This window comes from Poromitra crassiceps (assembly GCF_964638095.1).
Source record: "Poromitra crassiceps genome assembly, chromosome: 6".
NCBI classification, from domain to species: Eukaryota; Metazoa; Chordata; class Actinopteri; order Beryciformes; family Melamphaidae; genus Poromitra; species Poromitra crassiceps.
Window position 1 is genome coordinate 7,394,277 of NC_139627.1, and position 16,362 is coordinate 7,410,638.

A 16,362-nucleotide genomic window follows, 5' to 3' on the forward strand; every position below is an offset into this window, starting at 1 on the left:
AGGCCGCAGCACTCACCACTGAGCCACCGTACCGTCTAAAGCCAGTTTTTCAACAGGACGTGCCTTAATGCAATTACAGATGTGTGGTATTAAAGAGAGCTTGGTGCTGATTATATTGGAGCCAGGGAAGCCGATAGAGCAGCAAGCTGATCTTGGAGGAGATAGTGGGATAAGATCATGGAGGCTGTGTTGGAGGAGATAGTGGGATAAGCCTCCACCTCAGATCATGGAGGTGTGTCCACTAGGGCTGGGTCGGTTTGAAAATTTTAAAACCGGTTCGATATTGCCGTCTAAACCGGATCGAACCGGTATACCGTTTTTTTTTGTAATTACATTTTTTTTTTTTTTTTTTTAAGCAGGGCTCCCGAGTGTGGCCCATAACTGTCTGTAGTGCAACTTCAGTCCACCTGATAGCGATAATACACCTCTAAGCTGGTATTGTCAACCAGCAATGATACTGAATAAAAAGAAGCAGGACACCTGTGTAACAAACACACCCTGTATTTATTTCTCATAACTATTCAGCTCAACTTTTCTTCTAAACATCAAAATAATAAATGAAATAAGACTTCTGCACACTATAGTGCAACTTGAGAAAAGGCTAATAAAAACACAAGCAGTGCAATCAGAATGGATTGGCTTACAGCTGAGCTGCCTTATAAACTTCAAAACTCACAAATTCACACAATATAGGGCCTAGGCATGGGTCGGTTTGAACATTTTGAAACCGGTTCGATATTCCCCAAAAAAACGTATCAAAGCGGCTGCAGTTGGTGGCGATAATGCACCTCTAAGCTGGTATGCTGCCAACCAGCACGAACACTGAATACAAATAAGCAGAACCTTTTAACTGTAACAACACACTGTTTTTATTTCTCATAACTATTCAGCTTAACTTTTCTTCAAACATCAACATAATAAACAAAATAAGACTTTTGCCTACTAGTGCAACTTGAGAAGAGGCTAATACGAACAATAGTGCAATCAGAATGGACTGGCAAAAAAAAAAAAAAAAAAAAAAAAAATAGGTTTTTTCGGTTTGCACGTGATCAAACCGGTTTGGGCTCGTATACCGAACCGAACCGGTAAAACCGGAAATCGACCCATGCCTAGTGTCCACCTGTGTTGGAGGAGATAGTGGGATAAGATCATGGAGGCTGTGCACTGACACCTTTGCTGGCTGTATATTTTGTGGCATTCTTTGTGGCAAAGTCTGTCTCTCTTTGTGTGATTTTCTCTTCGTGTGATTGTCGTCTTTTCTGCTTCTTCTTTTCGATCTCTGTCTTTGGCTTTTACTGTGCTTCCATCCTCTGCTGTGCCTGTGTGCTCTGCTGCCCTCTGCTGTGCCTGTGCGCTCTGCTGCCCTCTGCTGCCCACTGCTGCCCTCTGCTGCCCTCTGCTGCCCTCTGCCCCTTCTCCCGCCCTCTAGACGGTAAGTGGCTTGTTGTCCTTGCTTCCTGGCCATGATATAACCCCAAGATCGATGAGACAGGACGTTGATGAAGCAATTCAGCTTTCTGCTTTGCCCATTTATCTTTTTATTAGCAAGTGTGACTTTCAGACCTTTTATGAATGCAGAGAGAGAGAGAGAATGGCAGTGAATGCAGAGAGAGAGAGAGAGAATGGCAGTGAATGCAGAGAGAGAGAGAGAGAGAGAGAGAATGGCAGTGAATGCAGAGAGAGAGAGAGAGAGAGAGAGAGAGAGAGAGAGAGAATGGCAGTGAATGCAGAGAGAGAGAGAGAGAGAGAGAGAGAGAATGACAGTGAATGCAGAGAGAGAGATCGTCTCTACCAGAGCAACAGAGAACAGATGATGTTCAGTTAAGCTACACAACCCGAGGTACCAAAGTTCACTTTGACAAACCTGCTCAGATCTTTAAAGGCCTTTGTTATCTGTGCTTCTCAGCTTTGGAACAAGCTGCCTGAGGAGAACAGGCAAACTGTCAAAATCACTGTCATCTTTTGAATCATTAGCCGACATAAGGGAGTTTTTCTAACAGGTTTTTGCCTATTCCCCACTGTATTTCTGTCTCATTGCCAGCCAAGAAACATCTCAGGGGCTTACTGACTGACTGGCTGACTGTCTCAGGGGCTTACTGACTGACTGGCTGACTGACTGGCTGACTCCCCATTGTTGAAACATGTGTGAGTGTTGAGCAGCAGTGGCAGGATAAGCAAGCCTAGTTAAGCCAGAATCGGACTGTTGCTGTTTCAACAATGAGGAGTCAGTCAGTCAGTCATACAGACAGACAGACAGTCAGTTAGTCATACAGACAGACAGACAGACAGACAGTCAGACAGTCAGTTAGTCATACAGACAGACAGACAGACAGACAGACAGACAGTCAGACAGTAAGCCCTTGAGACATTTCTTGCCAGCCCGGGTGCTGCTGCAGTGGCAGCAGTCCGGGTCCGGTCCGGCTAAACTAGGCTTGCCTAGTCTTGTTCTTTTTGTTTAACCTTGTTCTTAATTAGCGTCTGTAATTTGTACTATTAATCATAATTGTAGTTTATATATTTTATTCTCACTTCTTAAATCTCTATGTGATTACTTGACATGTCAGCGGCTTCTCTGCTCATTCGTACAGTAACTGACATCAGACAACAAACAAGCTTGTGGTTATGAATCAGTAAACACTCCTGACACTGTCGGCTGTTTGGGATCAAAGTGTTTGTGTCAGCTGTTGTAGAATACTACTCACAAAAGCAAACAGGCTTCTATATAGAGAGGCAAAGTGGAACGTCACTTCCTGCTTCAGCACTGTACCAGAGATTTTCATCCGCCATTTATTTTCCCATAGACATTTAGTAAAATGCTTATAAAAATATTTTTACTGGCTCAAAACAAATGGTACAGATATATTTAGAAACAGGAGACATCGCATAACATTTCACTCAGTCTCTGACTAAAACATTAAAAAATGCGGGTTTGAAGACAATATATATATATATTTTTTAAGTTTTGGTCCGAGTGAAATGTTCTATGGTCTCTCCCGATTATAGCGTTAGCTGAACCGTTTGGTTTGAACCAGTAAAACTCTTTAAAAACATTTTACGAAATGTCTATGGGAAGATAAATGCGGATGCAAATCTCTGGTACAGTGCTGAAGGAGGAAGTGACGTTCACTTTGCCTCTCTATAGCTACGATGTTAACACAGCCGCCATAGTCCGCATTCGCACTAGCATCGCCATCTACCAACATAGTACCTGGAAAATGCCTCACTTCCTGCACACTGGAACACAGCATGACTATTTCCTACTAGTTTACTAGTACACCCTGCACACTGGAACACAGCATGACTATTTCCTACTAGTTTACTAGTACACTGCTGCACACTGGAACACAGCATGACTATTTCCTACTAGTTTACTAGTACACCGCTGCACACTGGAACACAGCATGACTATTTCCTACTAGTTTACTAGTACACTGCTGCACACTGGAACACAGCATGACTATTTCCTAATAGTTTACTAGTACACTGCTGCACACTGGAACACAGCATGACTATTTCCTACTAGTTTACTAGTACACTGCTGCACACTGGAACACAGCATGACTATTTCCTAATAGTTTACTAGTACACTGCTCCTCAGAATCAGCTGTTCAGTCTGATTTATGTTGAGGGTTCATTTGTTAACTCTTCCAACACTAATAGCAATAAAAAGGGAATACCACAAACAAACAAACAAAAGTCATCACATGGAGCCTTTACCCTATTTTCAAAAGTCTCATACAGATAGATAATATTTGTATCATGTTATCATGTTATCTGGGTTTATCATATTATTACTTTCTGGATTTATTCCCTCAACACCATGTCCCCTAATGGTTTAAATGAGGAATTTGATATCAAACCTTTTCTTTAAGCAATCGCCATTATGAGTGCCTTCTGTATATCCTCAGTAGCCAGTTTTTAATACATCTTAGAATTACTATGTGCAATACTCCAGCTAGTCCAAGAATAATGACTGACTATTAATTTGGACTAGACATGGCTTTTGATTTTTTAATCTTATGAATTATTGCTGTTTTTATTAGCATTCTAGTTGTGGTGTAATTTGTCATATTCACTGTTGTCTCTTTCTCCTTTCCCCTTAGGCTATATTTACATTGTATTTTCTAGGCCTACTTAAATTGCTTATCTATTTTGATATTTAATATTGTTGTCTTCTTCCTATTAGTCTTACTATTATTATTAATTATTATATCCCCCGCCCGGCTGTGATGACTTGCCTTGATTGTCTACCTGGTGACGTCTCATACGCACAGGCCTATTTATTGTCTCTTGTAACTGCTGTCATTCATTTGCCTGATGAAGACCCAATAGGGTCGAAAGCTTGCCTACCTTGAGCGCAAATAAAAGCGGGAGCTTCCAATCAGTGTGCGGACAATTCCTTTTTTTTTTTTTTTATCATATTAGCTCACAGAGATCCTCTGTCTCTCTCAGGACAAGATGATTAACCTGAGCTTCCTGAGGCTGTTCAGAGCCGCTCGTCTCATCAAGCTGCTGCGGCAAGGCTACACCATCCGCATCCTCCTCTGGACCTTTGTTCAATCCTTCAAAGTGAAGAAACACACACACACACACACACACACACACGAGCACGATCACGATCACGTGTGTGCCTGTGGACACGCATGTACAGTACTGCATGTAGGGCTGGGTCCAGACCTTAGAATCCACCCACTCTTCTGAGACAAATGACTAACCAATCAGCACCAAGGGGTACTGATGATTAGCCAATCAGCGCCAATGAACATCACAAGGGGCCGTTGTCAAATGTTTATCAAGTGCAACTCTGCTTTGAAGGCATTTATTCAAGGGGGAGATTTTTTATTTATTTATTTATTTATTTATTTATTTATTTATTTATTTATTTATTTATTTATTTATTTATTGCGTTCTCGTTGGTCTCTTGTGATTGGTTAGGGAAAATGGAATTCCCCTGGGGGATTCCCCTCATGGAAATAACTTAAACAGGAGGTAATCTCAGACTAGAAGATGGACATGTGTGTCCAAAATCTATGGCCATATATTCTAGACTCATATCATGATTTTGATATAGTATATTGATATGTTGCCCAGCCCTAACTGCATGTACTGTATGCATGTGCAGACAAACAAACACACACACACCACCCCCCCCCCCCCACACACACACACACACACACACACACACACACACACACGCACACACACACACACACACACACACACACACACACAGTTGAGTTGAGTTGTATAAACCTCCTGAGGAGTGGAAGTGAAATGAAATGAGGAGTGGAAGGGCACAGGCCAGGGAGTTTAGAGCTGCTTGAGTTAAAAGGTGGCTATTTACTGTTGAGAGGATAAAGGTTCAAGGCTAAACACAGCTGAGAGAGTTAACCCTGCAGGTCAGGGTGACTGCTCTGCTCCTTAAATAAGACTTGTTCAATCTGACAAGGATGCTAGTCTTCTGTGGAGTTAGTATTTGACTGTGTGTGTGTGTGTGTGTGTGTGTGTGAGAGAGAGAGAGAGAGAGAGAGAGAGAGAGAGAGAGAGAGTGTGAGTATTTGTGCCAACTTGTATCTGAATGTGATATTTTGTGAGTATGTAACCTGCATCTATGTCTTTGTTTGCAGGCGCTGCCTTATGTGTGTCTGCTCATTGCCATGCTCTTCTTCATCTACGCCATCATTGGCATGCAGGTAAGTCCTGACTGGACTGAGAATAGTGAGAAGTCATGCAGGTAAGTCCTGACTGGACTGAGAATAGTGAGAAGGCATGCAGGTAAGTCCTGACTAGACTGAGACTAGTGAGAAGGCATGCAGGTAAGTCCTGACTGGACTGAGACTAGTGAGAAGTCATGCAGCTAAGTCCTGACTGGACTGAGACTAGTGAGAAGTCATGCAGCTAAGTCCTGACTGGACTGAGACTAGTGATAAGTCAGCAGGTAAGTCCTGACTGGACTGAGACTAGTGATAAGTCAGCAGGTAAGTCCTGACTGGACTGAGACTAGTGAGAAGTCAGTGACTCTGGGGAAGAGGTGGCTCCTGAAACATCACAGTCCCGTTGTTTTATAGGTTTTATAACTTGTCTTGATTTGGATCCATGAAACAGCAGCTCCTCTCTTCCACCTTCCTCAGGTGTTTGGGAACATCGAGCTGAATGAGGACACGGAGATAAACCATCACAACAACTTCCAGACCTTTCTGCAGGCCTTGATGCTTCTCTTCAGGTCCTCACCTCACCACTCCACATGATCCACACCCTCCTTTTCCCTTCAGACGCTTTCAACTAGCTTGCTTCCTTTTGCAGTGTTTGCTAATACAATTATCTGACAGGAAATAAGCTGGGTTTCAAATGAAGCCCCAAGAGGCCATATGGTTATATCTATATTAGACTCAGCCCTCAGTCTTAATCCGTTTCACTCCTGTAAGACTGAGAATATTACTATTTAAATCTTTGTATAACGTTAGGTGGCGCTGTTCGAAGCCTTGCATCGGAGAACCAATCATGAGTGTTGTGGGCGGGCCTGCTTTCTGGGGGCAGTGACGCTCATGCAGAACCAGTGTCTCGCAAAACATCGCCGCGTTTGCGGAGAAACATATTAATCACTTAGAAACAAACATAACCTGTTAATAGGGCGTGTTTCATCCGGCCCCGGCGGCTAGAGGTCTTTTCCCCAGCGATAAGCCCGACTCCCGAGGCTAACGTTACAGAGCCTGCTGATGACTCACAGTAGCAAGCGGACCACTTCCGGGTAGGAAAAATTATTGTAAAATAAACAACAGGTATAAACTCTCTTTGCAGCACATCGGTGTCTTGCTCTATATTGGAACTATGAAACATTGCATTGCCGCTACCAAATAAAATTTGAATAATAAATGTAGGCGTGTCTGCTGCCGGCCGTTCTCGCCGGGCTCGGACAGACAGTTTCTGACAGTGAAATTCCCAGACGTTTGGTGGCGCAGCTCACCAAACGAAACGTCTGGGAGCCGAGACTATATCTATATATATATATCTATATATGTATATGTATATGTATATGTATATGTATATGTATATATGGTTTTTAGAGTGATTTTGTTGTGTTGTCAAATAAAATCACAGTAAACCACAGCCTCACACAGTTGTGTGAAAAGCGTCTCTATTCCCAGACACCATAGAGAATCCAGTAAGCTGCTACGTTCAGTATAGTGCCTCTCCATAGTGATTCGAGGAGAGAGTGTACGGACAGAATGTAGGGAAACAGTGGATGGATTAATCCAGAAGGAGGCAACATAAAGGATGCCAACTGCTAGGGGTGGGAATCACCAGATGCCACACGATACAATGTTATCACGATACTTAAGTCACAATCCGATAGTATTTTGCGATATTGCGATATGCTAGTATTGCGATATATTGAGTATTGTGATATATTGTGATTTATTACTTTTTTTCAACTGCAAAGTATGTTCTCAATGGAAAAAAAAACTTTGTCAACATGTGTTTTATCTAATGAGATCAAGTTTCCAGTCTGCTCATCTTACTTCAATCATTTTTATTGGAGCAAAAGCTGACAGACTGACCAACACTGTCATAAAAGCCTGTCATAAATGCTGCCATGCACTTGACATTTTGTATCATAAAATATCATGATACTTGGCATTCGATACGATATGATTGCCCACAAAACATCATGATACTATGCTGTATCCATTTCCCCACCCACCAACTGCCATAAAACACCACAGAAGAAGAAGGAGATTCTGATATTGCCAACTCCTGTATTTGCCCATTAACAGCTGAGCAGTGTTTACATTGGCTGTGTGTACATGTGTTTGTGTATGTGTGACCTAACAGTGATTTGTGTGTGTGTTTGCAGGAGTGCGACAGGCGAGGCGTGGCACGAGATCATGTTAGGGTGCCTCAGTAACAGGCCGTGTGATAGGCTCTCCGGCTCCAGTGGGAAGGAGTGTGGAAGCGACTTTGCCTACTTCTACTTTGTCTCCTTCATTTTCCTCTGCTCTTTCCTGGTCAGTCCACTGCTGCTGTGGCACAAAACACAACCACTGGCTGTACACTATTTTACTTTACAGCCCTTTATCATAAGCATGTCTCAAAGGACTGTACTGTAGCTAACTGATCAACAATAGACCCTTTTCACAGCTGCCATTTTGTGTCTAAAAGGCAGGATAAACACAGGTGCAACCAACTCACTAATTAGGGTCCCAGCACTACTTAAACACACCTAAATGGACTGGAAGTTGGAAAACCTAATTATTGTTTTGGTACACCTGTGTTTATCCTGCCTTGTAGACACAAAATGGCCACCGTATTGAACAGAATGATTTGGTCTCATATGAGATCAAATATGTTCGGTCAGGACGGCCGAATCACTGCCGATCTTTCGGAAAAGACTAAAGACTCACCTTTTCAGGCTCCATCTGGGCCCTTCTTGAACTAACTTCTTTCTCTCTTTATAAAAAAAAAAAAAAAAAAACTACTAACCTAAACTAAACTTTACCACTGTTCCTTCAAAAGTTGTAGTTGTCATAGACTGTGTTGCATAGTTGATTGCTCTATTGCTGACAAAAATGTGTTATTGTAAGTCGCTTTGGATAAAAGCATCTGCCAAATGACGTAATGTAATGTATGTATAGTGTTTTTTTATTGTTACAGAGGGTCACTATTTGTGTATGTGTGTGTGTGTGTGTGTGTGTGTGTGTGTGTGTGTGTGTGTGTGTGTGTGTGTGTTGTGTGTATGTGTGCATGCATGTGTGTGTGTAAACACACTTAACACCGTCCAGTATAGGGTTAAATTTGAAAAAGCAACACATCTACATCCTGTAAATGCCTGTTACGTGCCTGATATTTCAAAATACAACAGATGATCTAAATGGTACATTACAAATATGAATTAATTTATAGCTTCAATAAGACTAGAACGTTTTAATTTCATGTCAACAATCATATTGACATAATTGACCCGGTCAGTACATCAAAGGACGTATTTCCACGCCCCAGTGGTAATTAAATGGAAAAAAATTGAGATTTTGAGTACTAGAAACAAGCAAAGATAAAGCTTGCACTTGCACTGGGCGTAAGATATGCCCTAGGCCACCTGTGTGGCCCGCGATGGAATTGCAAAAAAAAGAAAAAAGAAAATAATTTTACACACGCAGTGCACCTGACCGCAACATGCAAGATACCCGCTGAATAAGTGTCCAAATGTTCATGTTATATTCTGGCCAATACTCCACTTCTGTTATAGCATTTCAGTCTGGAATATGGAATATCTTTCAATAATCTTTATGACTAAAAGGCTACATTGAAGTAGAAATTTAGATAACTCAAATAACTCATTGGTTTTGGATTTATTTAGCTTCAAGACTGCATTTTTGTGGCCCTCTCTATCATCAAAGTTACCCATCCATGGGTTACGGCATGACAATATTTGTTCGGCCCCCGGCAACAATCTGGTTTTCTCATGTGGCCCCCCCATGAAAAATAATTGCCCACCCCTGATCTAGGTGTAACATCTAAAAAAAGATCTCTTGTCTTGTAACTCTCTGTAACTTGACTTCTTCTTTTCCTCTCCAGATGTTGAACCTCTTTGTCGCTGTCATCATGGACAACTTTGAGTACCTGACCAGGGACGCCTCCATCCTGGGGCCGCACCACCTCGACGAATTCATCCGCGTGTGGGCGGAGTACGACCCCGCTGCGTGGTAGGTGCTCCCCTGACCTCGGGCTTCTTGTAGTCCTCACGTCAGACAGACTGAAGGTGGAGGGCATGAGTGGCAGGAGGAGAAATATCTTCACATGATCTGAATAAACCGGAGGGGGGCAGGGTGAGTGTGTGATGTGTGACAGAAGGGATCCCCCCGGCCGGCACAGTGTGGAGTCAGGCTGATGACCGGGCCCCCTGCAGGCCGGCCCAACTCATGCATGTTAATCCAGCGCTACGCTTGGCGTCTGCTCAGGCCTTCTCCCCGCTAAGTCCCCGCTTCTAAAGCTCCCCTGTCTGTCACTGTGCCGTGGAGAGAAACTATTTCTAGACTTCCAGCTGGGTAATGCAGGTTTATCCCAGCGCCCTTTCAGCCCCTTCACCCATCTCCCATTGACAACATTTAAAAAGGCAAAAATAAGTTTAGCCAGAACGAGCTGTGTGAGATGATGTCAGGCTCATAAAGTTTTAATGAAGGCTTCACAGGCGTGTTGCCAGTGAGTCATGACTCTAGCAGAGGTGTAAGATGTGAAATATGGAACTGCCGTCACCTGACAGATACTGTGGGGGAGGGATTAGTATTTGTTATGACTCATAGATGCCTCAAATCCAGCACAGTTTGGTAACTGCATGTTTTTATGATTGCCACTTGTGTTCTGCAGGCGTGTGCTTTCCTGAATATTTACCTTAACATCAGTGTGTTTTGACTGATATGGGTAATAACCAGTGTTGGGGGTTGTTACTCAAAAAAGTTATATATTACACATTACTTTAAAAAAAGTAATGCCTTACTTTACTTAATTACTCCCTGGATAAAGTAATTCGTTACACTACTCATTACATTACTTTTGCGTGACTCTACTCTGCAGCATCGCCTGAGATGCATTGTCACCTAATTGCCAGTTAGCAATATAACATGAAACTTTACATATGCCCATATCAGCACACATCCCTGTCCTAATAAGGACATACACAAGACCTCACTCCTCCCCGTCCCTCCAGCCCATCCAATCTAGTTGTTGTGTTGTGTAATTGAGTGCATGAACGTGCTTGTCCTATATTCCTGCAGATTCAACCCTGATCCTGCAGATAATTGAAGAACTTATGTAATGCAAGTAATGCCATACGTGTTTGAATAGTAACTGTAATGTGATGACTGGATTTAGGGAGTGTAATGCCTTAAGGCAGGGATGTCAGAGATACGGCCCGCGGGCCGGATCCGGCCCGCGGGCAGGTTTCATCCGGCCCGCGAGATGTTTTGGAATATAAAAAAAAATAAAATAAAAATTGGAAATTATTATTATTATTAAATTCGCACCCCATTATCATGAACTACGTGTGGCTAATAAGCAAGCTAAGAGTTCATTCATAAGTTAATTAACCTGCACTACAAGGAAGTATGTCAGTAGGTCATCAGGTGTAAACAAAGCCGCCATGATGCCACGCTGGAATTGAATCGCGCATTCGGCTACCTACCAAAAAACAAAGGAATCAACAAGATGCTGTCGAAAAAGAGAAAGGTTGACACGGAATGCAGGCAGTTTCAAGAGAAATGGAAAGAGCAGTATTTCTTTTGTGAAGTAAATGGGTAAATGAGTCGAATTGATTTTAGTAAAAAAAAAAATCCGGCCCCCATGAGGTCTCAGTTGAACAAATCCGGCCCTCTACCTAATATGAGTCTGACACCCCTGCCTTAAGGGCTCATTATGCTTTTCGCATCAGCGAGGAACGCGAGTGTCCGCGCGGAAAAGTGACGTCAAATCAGCAGACACGCCCCTCCGCAAGGCTCCGTGTGGACGGTTTTCACCTGGCCGTGCGCACCCCGAATTTTGTAACTACGCGGACGCGGCTGGGCGGACAAAGTGGAGTTTTCAAGACTCGCGCTCAATTCCGCGAGCAGAAACCTGCACAGAGTATAAAAGCTCCACATGTTTCCTCATCGGATTCCGTGTCTCTCATTTCCGTGCGGCCGGCCAAAGCGTCAAGCATAATCCAGGCTTCACACTACTCTGCCTTACACTACTCTGCCTTAAAGCAAATTTATACTGACTGCGGAGTGTCCGGTGTCCGCGGTGTTCACGGCAAGACCGTTCTCTCCGCAGAGGCACATCTTTTTATGGTAAATACGGTAGGAGTGCAGTGTCTGCAGAGAGCGGAGAATCCCCCTCCAGGCTCCCGTTGTGTTTTTAGCAGGAATGCAAATGTCACATCAGTTCTTCCGTGTGTGTTCCTGATTTATATCGGCGAATAATCAATCCTAGTGCAATTGTAGGCTATTTTCAGTTTGTTTTTAGCAAGTAAGTTTGTTGTCTTCTTGTTTTTGTGCTTTGCATTTAATTTTTTCTATCTCAAATCAAGTTTTTATTGACGTAGTAAATTGTAGGCTATTCAGACTTTTTTTTCAAAAACACTGAGCCAAGACAGCTTGTTTAAGATGGGAGGAATTATTTTCCCAACGCCATCCCCCCTCTTTCCTTTCACCTTCTTTTTGGCTTTCACAAATTAGTCCCGAAGGTTCTTCCACTTTTGTTTACAGATGTCAGGATCTGTTGACAAAACTCTACCAATTTCCCTCCATGAATTATTAGTAATCTGTAGGTCTTTGTAGTCTCGGGTGGATGAATCATACAAATTTCTGTATTTCTGTACTTCTTCTGCCAGGCGATGCTCAAACCCGTTCATTTTGTACTGATTTCGCCGGTCACTTGGTCAGTTTGTGGAGGCTTCTTCCCTATACAAACCATAGCAAACATTAGCCAATCATAGCCTCGGAATTGACTGCACGAGCTCGCGGCGGGCTCCGCGGAGTTACATTTTTTGAAAGGAGCGCGGAGCTCCGTGCAGTCCCTCCGCAGAGCCTGTGCGGAGCGCCGCACAGAGCCTCCGCTCCGCGAACACCGGACACTCCGCAGTTAGTATAAATTAGCTTTTACAGTACTCTGCCTTACACTACTCATTACAGACAAATCATATGTGATTACAGTCATCTACCAGTAATGTGATTACAGTAATCTGTTACATTACAATGCCTTACCCCCAACACTGGTAATAACAGATGTAATGAAATAACCTGTGTCCTAACCTCTTGAACATGTTTTATCTTATTTCTGAATATTTATCAGCATGTTTTGACTGATATGTTCTAACCTCTGTAACATGTTTTATCTTTTGCAGCGGCAGGATATGCTATCAGGATATGTACAAATTGTTGCGTTTTATCTCGCCTCCCCTCGGCCTCGGGAAGAAGTGTCCAAATAGGGTGGCTTATAAGGTTTGCACTCCCGCACAGTCCCTTTGTCTTAAAAGGCTCTGTGATGGCTTTGGACTGTCACTGTCTGTGTTGGGTCATTCCCTGCAGTGCCAGAGAATGACCCAATGTGTTGGGTCATTCCCTGCAATGCCAGAGAATGACCCAACCACACATGCATCCAAACAGACGTCGATCCCCCACTAACCAGCTGGCAGGTAACCATAGCAAGTGAAGGAAACAATGCCACGAGTCAGTCTCAAGCCTTAGATGCTCCTCTAACACTCACTAAACAGTCTGCAAGCTCTTCTCCTCCAACACTCACTAAACAGTCTGCAAGCTCTTCTCCTCCAACACTCACTAAACAGTCTGCAAGCTCTTCTCCTCCAACACTCACTAAACAGTCTCCAAGCTCTTCTCCTCCAACACTCACTAAACAGTCTGCAAGCTCTTCTCCTCCAACACTCACTAAACAGTCTGCAAGCTCTTCTCCTCTAACACTCACTAAACAGTCTGCAAGCTCTTCTCCTCCAACACTCACTAAACAGTCTGCAAGCTCTTCTCCTCCAACACTCACTAAACAGTCTGCAAGCTCTTCTCCTCTAACACTCACTAAACAGTCTGCAAGCTCTTCTCCTCTAACACTCACTAAACAGTCTGCAAGCTCTTCTCCTCCAACACTCACTAAACAGTCTGCAAGCTCTTCTCCTCCAACACTCACTAAACAGTCTGCAAGCTCTTCTCCTCCAACACTCACTAAACAGTCTGCAAGCTCTTCTCCTCCAACACTCACTAAACAGTCTGCGAGCTCTTCTCCTCCAACACTCACTAAACCTTCTGCAAGCTCTTCTCCTCCAACACTCACTAAACAGTCTGCAAGCTCTTCTCCTCCAACACTCACTAAACAGTCTGCGAGCTCTTCTCCTCTAACACTCACTAAACAGTCTGCAAGCTCTTCTCCAACACTCACTAAACAGTCTGCAAGCTGTTCTCCTCCAACACTCACTAAACAGTCTGCAAGCTCTTCTCCTCCAACACTCACTAAACAGTCTGCAAGCTCTTCTCCTCCAACACTCACTAAACAGTCTGCAAGCTCTTCTCCTCCACTCACTAAACAGTCTGCGAGCTCTTCTCCTCCAACACTCACTAAACAGTCTGCAAGCTCTTCTCCTCCAACACTCACTAAACAGTCTGCAAGCTCTTCTCCTCCAACACTCACTAAACAGTCTGCAAGCTCTTCTCCTCCAACACTCACTAAACAGTCTGCAAGCTCTTCTCCTCCAACACTCACTAAACAGTCTGCAAGCTCTTCTCCTCCAACACTCACTAAACAGTCTGCAAGCTCTTCTCCTCCAACACTCACTAAACAGTCTGCAAGCTCTTCTCCTCCAACACTCACTAAACAGTCTGCGAGCTCTTCTCCTCCAACACTCACTAAACAGTCTGCAAGCTCTTCTCCTCCAACACTCACTAAACAGTCTGCAAGCTCTTCTCCTCCAACACTCACTAAACAGTCTGCAAGCTCTTCTCCTCCAACACTCACTAAACAGTCTGCAAGCTCTTCTCCTCCAACACTCACTAAACAGTCTGCAAGCTATTCTCCTCCAACACTCACTAAACAGTCTGCAAGCTCTTCTCCTCCAACACTCACTAAACAGTCTGCAAGCTCTTCTCCTCCAACACTCACTAAACAGTCTGCAAGCTCTTCTAATCCAACACTCACTAAACAGTCTGCAAGCTCTTCTCCTCCAACACTCACTAAACAGTCTGCAAGCTCTTCTCCTCCAACACTCACTAAACAGTCTGCAAGCTCTTCTCCTCCAACACTCACTAAACAGTCTGCAAGCTCTTCTCCTCCAACACTCACTAAACAGTCTGCAAGCTCTTCTCCTCCAACACTCACTAAACAGTCTCCAAGCTCTTCTTCTCCAACACTCACTAAACAGTCTGCGAGCTCTTCTCCTCCAACACTCACTAAACAGTCTACAAGCTATTCTCCTCCAACACTCACTAAACAGTCTGCAAGCTCTTCTCCTCCAACACTCACTAAACAGTCTGCAAGCTCTTCTCCTCCAACACTCACTAAACAGTCTACAATCTCTTCTCCTCCAACACTCACTAAACAGTCTACAAGCTCTTCTTCTCCAACACTCACTAAACAGTCTGCAAGCTCTTCTCCTCCAACACTCACTAAACAGTCTGCAAGCTCTTCTCCTCCAACACTCACTAAACAGTCGGCAAGCTCTTCTCCTCCAACACTCACTAAACAGTCTGCAAGCTCTTCTCCTCCAACACTCACTAAACAGTCTGCAAGCTCTTCTCCTCCAACACTCACTAAACAGTCTGCAAGCTCTTCTCCTCCAACACTCACTAAACAGTCTACAAGCTCTTCTCCTCCAACACTCACTAAACAGTCTACAAGCTCTTCTTCTCCAACACTCACTAAACAGTCTGCAAGCTCTTCTCCTCCAACACTCACTAAACAGTCTGCAAGCTCTTCTCCTCCAACACTCACTAAACAGTCGGCAAGCTCTTCTCCTCCAACACTCAATAAACAGTCTGCAAGCTCTTCTCCTCCAACACTCACTAAACAGTCTGCAAGCTCTTCTCCTCCAACACTCACTAAACAGTCTGCAAGCTCTTCTCCTCCAACACTCACTAAACAGTCTGCAAGCTCTTCTCCTCCAACACTCACTAAACAGTCTGCAAGCTCTTCTCCTCCAACACTCACTAAACAGTCGGCAAGCTCTTCTCCTCCAACACTCACTAAACAGTCTGCAAGCTCTTCTCCTCCAACACTCACTAAACAGTCTGCAAGCTCTTCTCCTCCAACACTCACTAAACAGTCTGCAAGCTCTTCTCCTCCAACACTCACTAAACAGTCTGCAAGCTCTTCTCCTCCAACACTCACTAAACAGTCTGCAAGCTCTTCTCCTCCAACACTCACTAAACAGTCTGCAAGCTCTTCTCCTCCAACACTCACTAAACAGTCTGCAAGCTCTTCTCCTCCAACACTCACTAAACAGTCTGCAAGCTCTTCTCCTCCAACACTCACTAAACAGTCTGCAAGCTCTTCTAATCCAACACTCACTAAACAGTCTGCAAGCTCTTCTCCTCCAACACTCACTAAACAGTCTGCAAGCTCTTCTCCTCCAACACTCACTAAACAGTCTGCAAGCTCTTCTCCTCCAACACTCACTAAACAGTCTGCAAGCTCTTCTCCTCCAACACTCACTAAACAGTCTCCAAGCTCTTCTTCTCCAACACTCACTAAACAGTCTGCGAGCTCTTCTCCTCCAACACTCACTAAACAGTCTACAAGCTATTCTCCTCCAACACTCACTAAACAGTCTGCAAGCTCTTCTCCTCCAACACTCACTAAACAGTCTGCAAGCTCTTCTCCTCCAACACTCAC

General features: G+C 43.8%; 1 protein-coding gene across 1 annotated transcript in view; it reads left to right on the forward strand.

Annotated features, from left to right (window-relative positions):
* Positions 1–16,362, forward strand: part of cacna1bb (calcium channel, voltage-dependent, N type, alpha 1B subunit, b) — a gene marked incomplete at both ends in the record, with an annotated part of 257,187 nt that overhangs the window by 193,809 nt on the left and 47,016 nt on the right. Inside the window, 6 exons of the mRNA XM_083638052.1 lie at positions 4,453–4,569; positions 5,628–5,693; positions 6,132–6,223; positions 7,856–8,006; positions 9,574–9,701; positions 12,875–12,971. Of these exons, the coding sequence (XP_083494178.1) occupies positions 4,453–4,569; positions 5,628–5,693; positions 6,132–6,223; positions 7,856–8,006; positions 9,574–9,701; positions 12,875–12,971 (651 nt within the window). The remainder of the gene's footprint in view (positions 1–4,452; positions 4,570–5,627; positions 5,694–6,131; positions 6,224–7,855; positions 8,007–9,573; positions 9,702–12,874; positions 12,972–16,362) is intronic.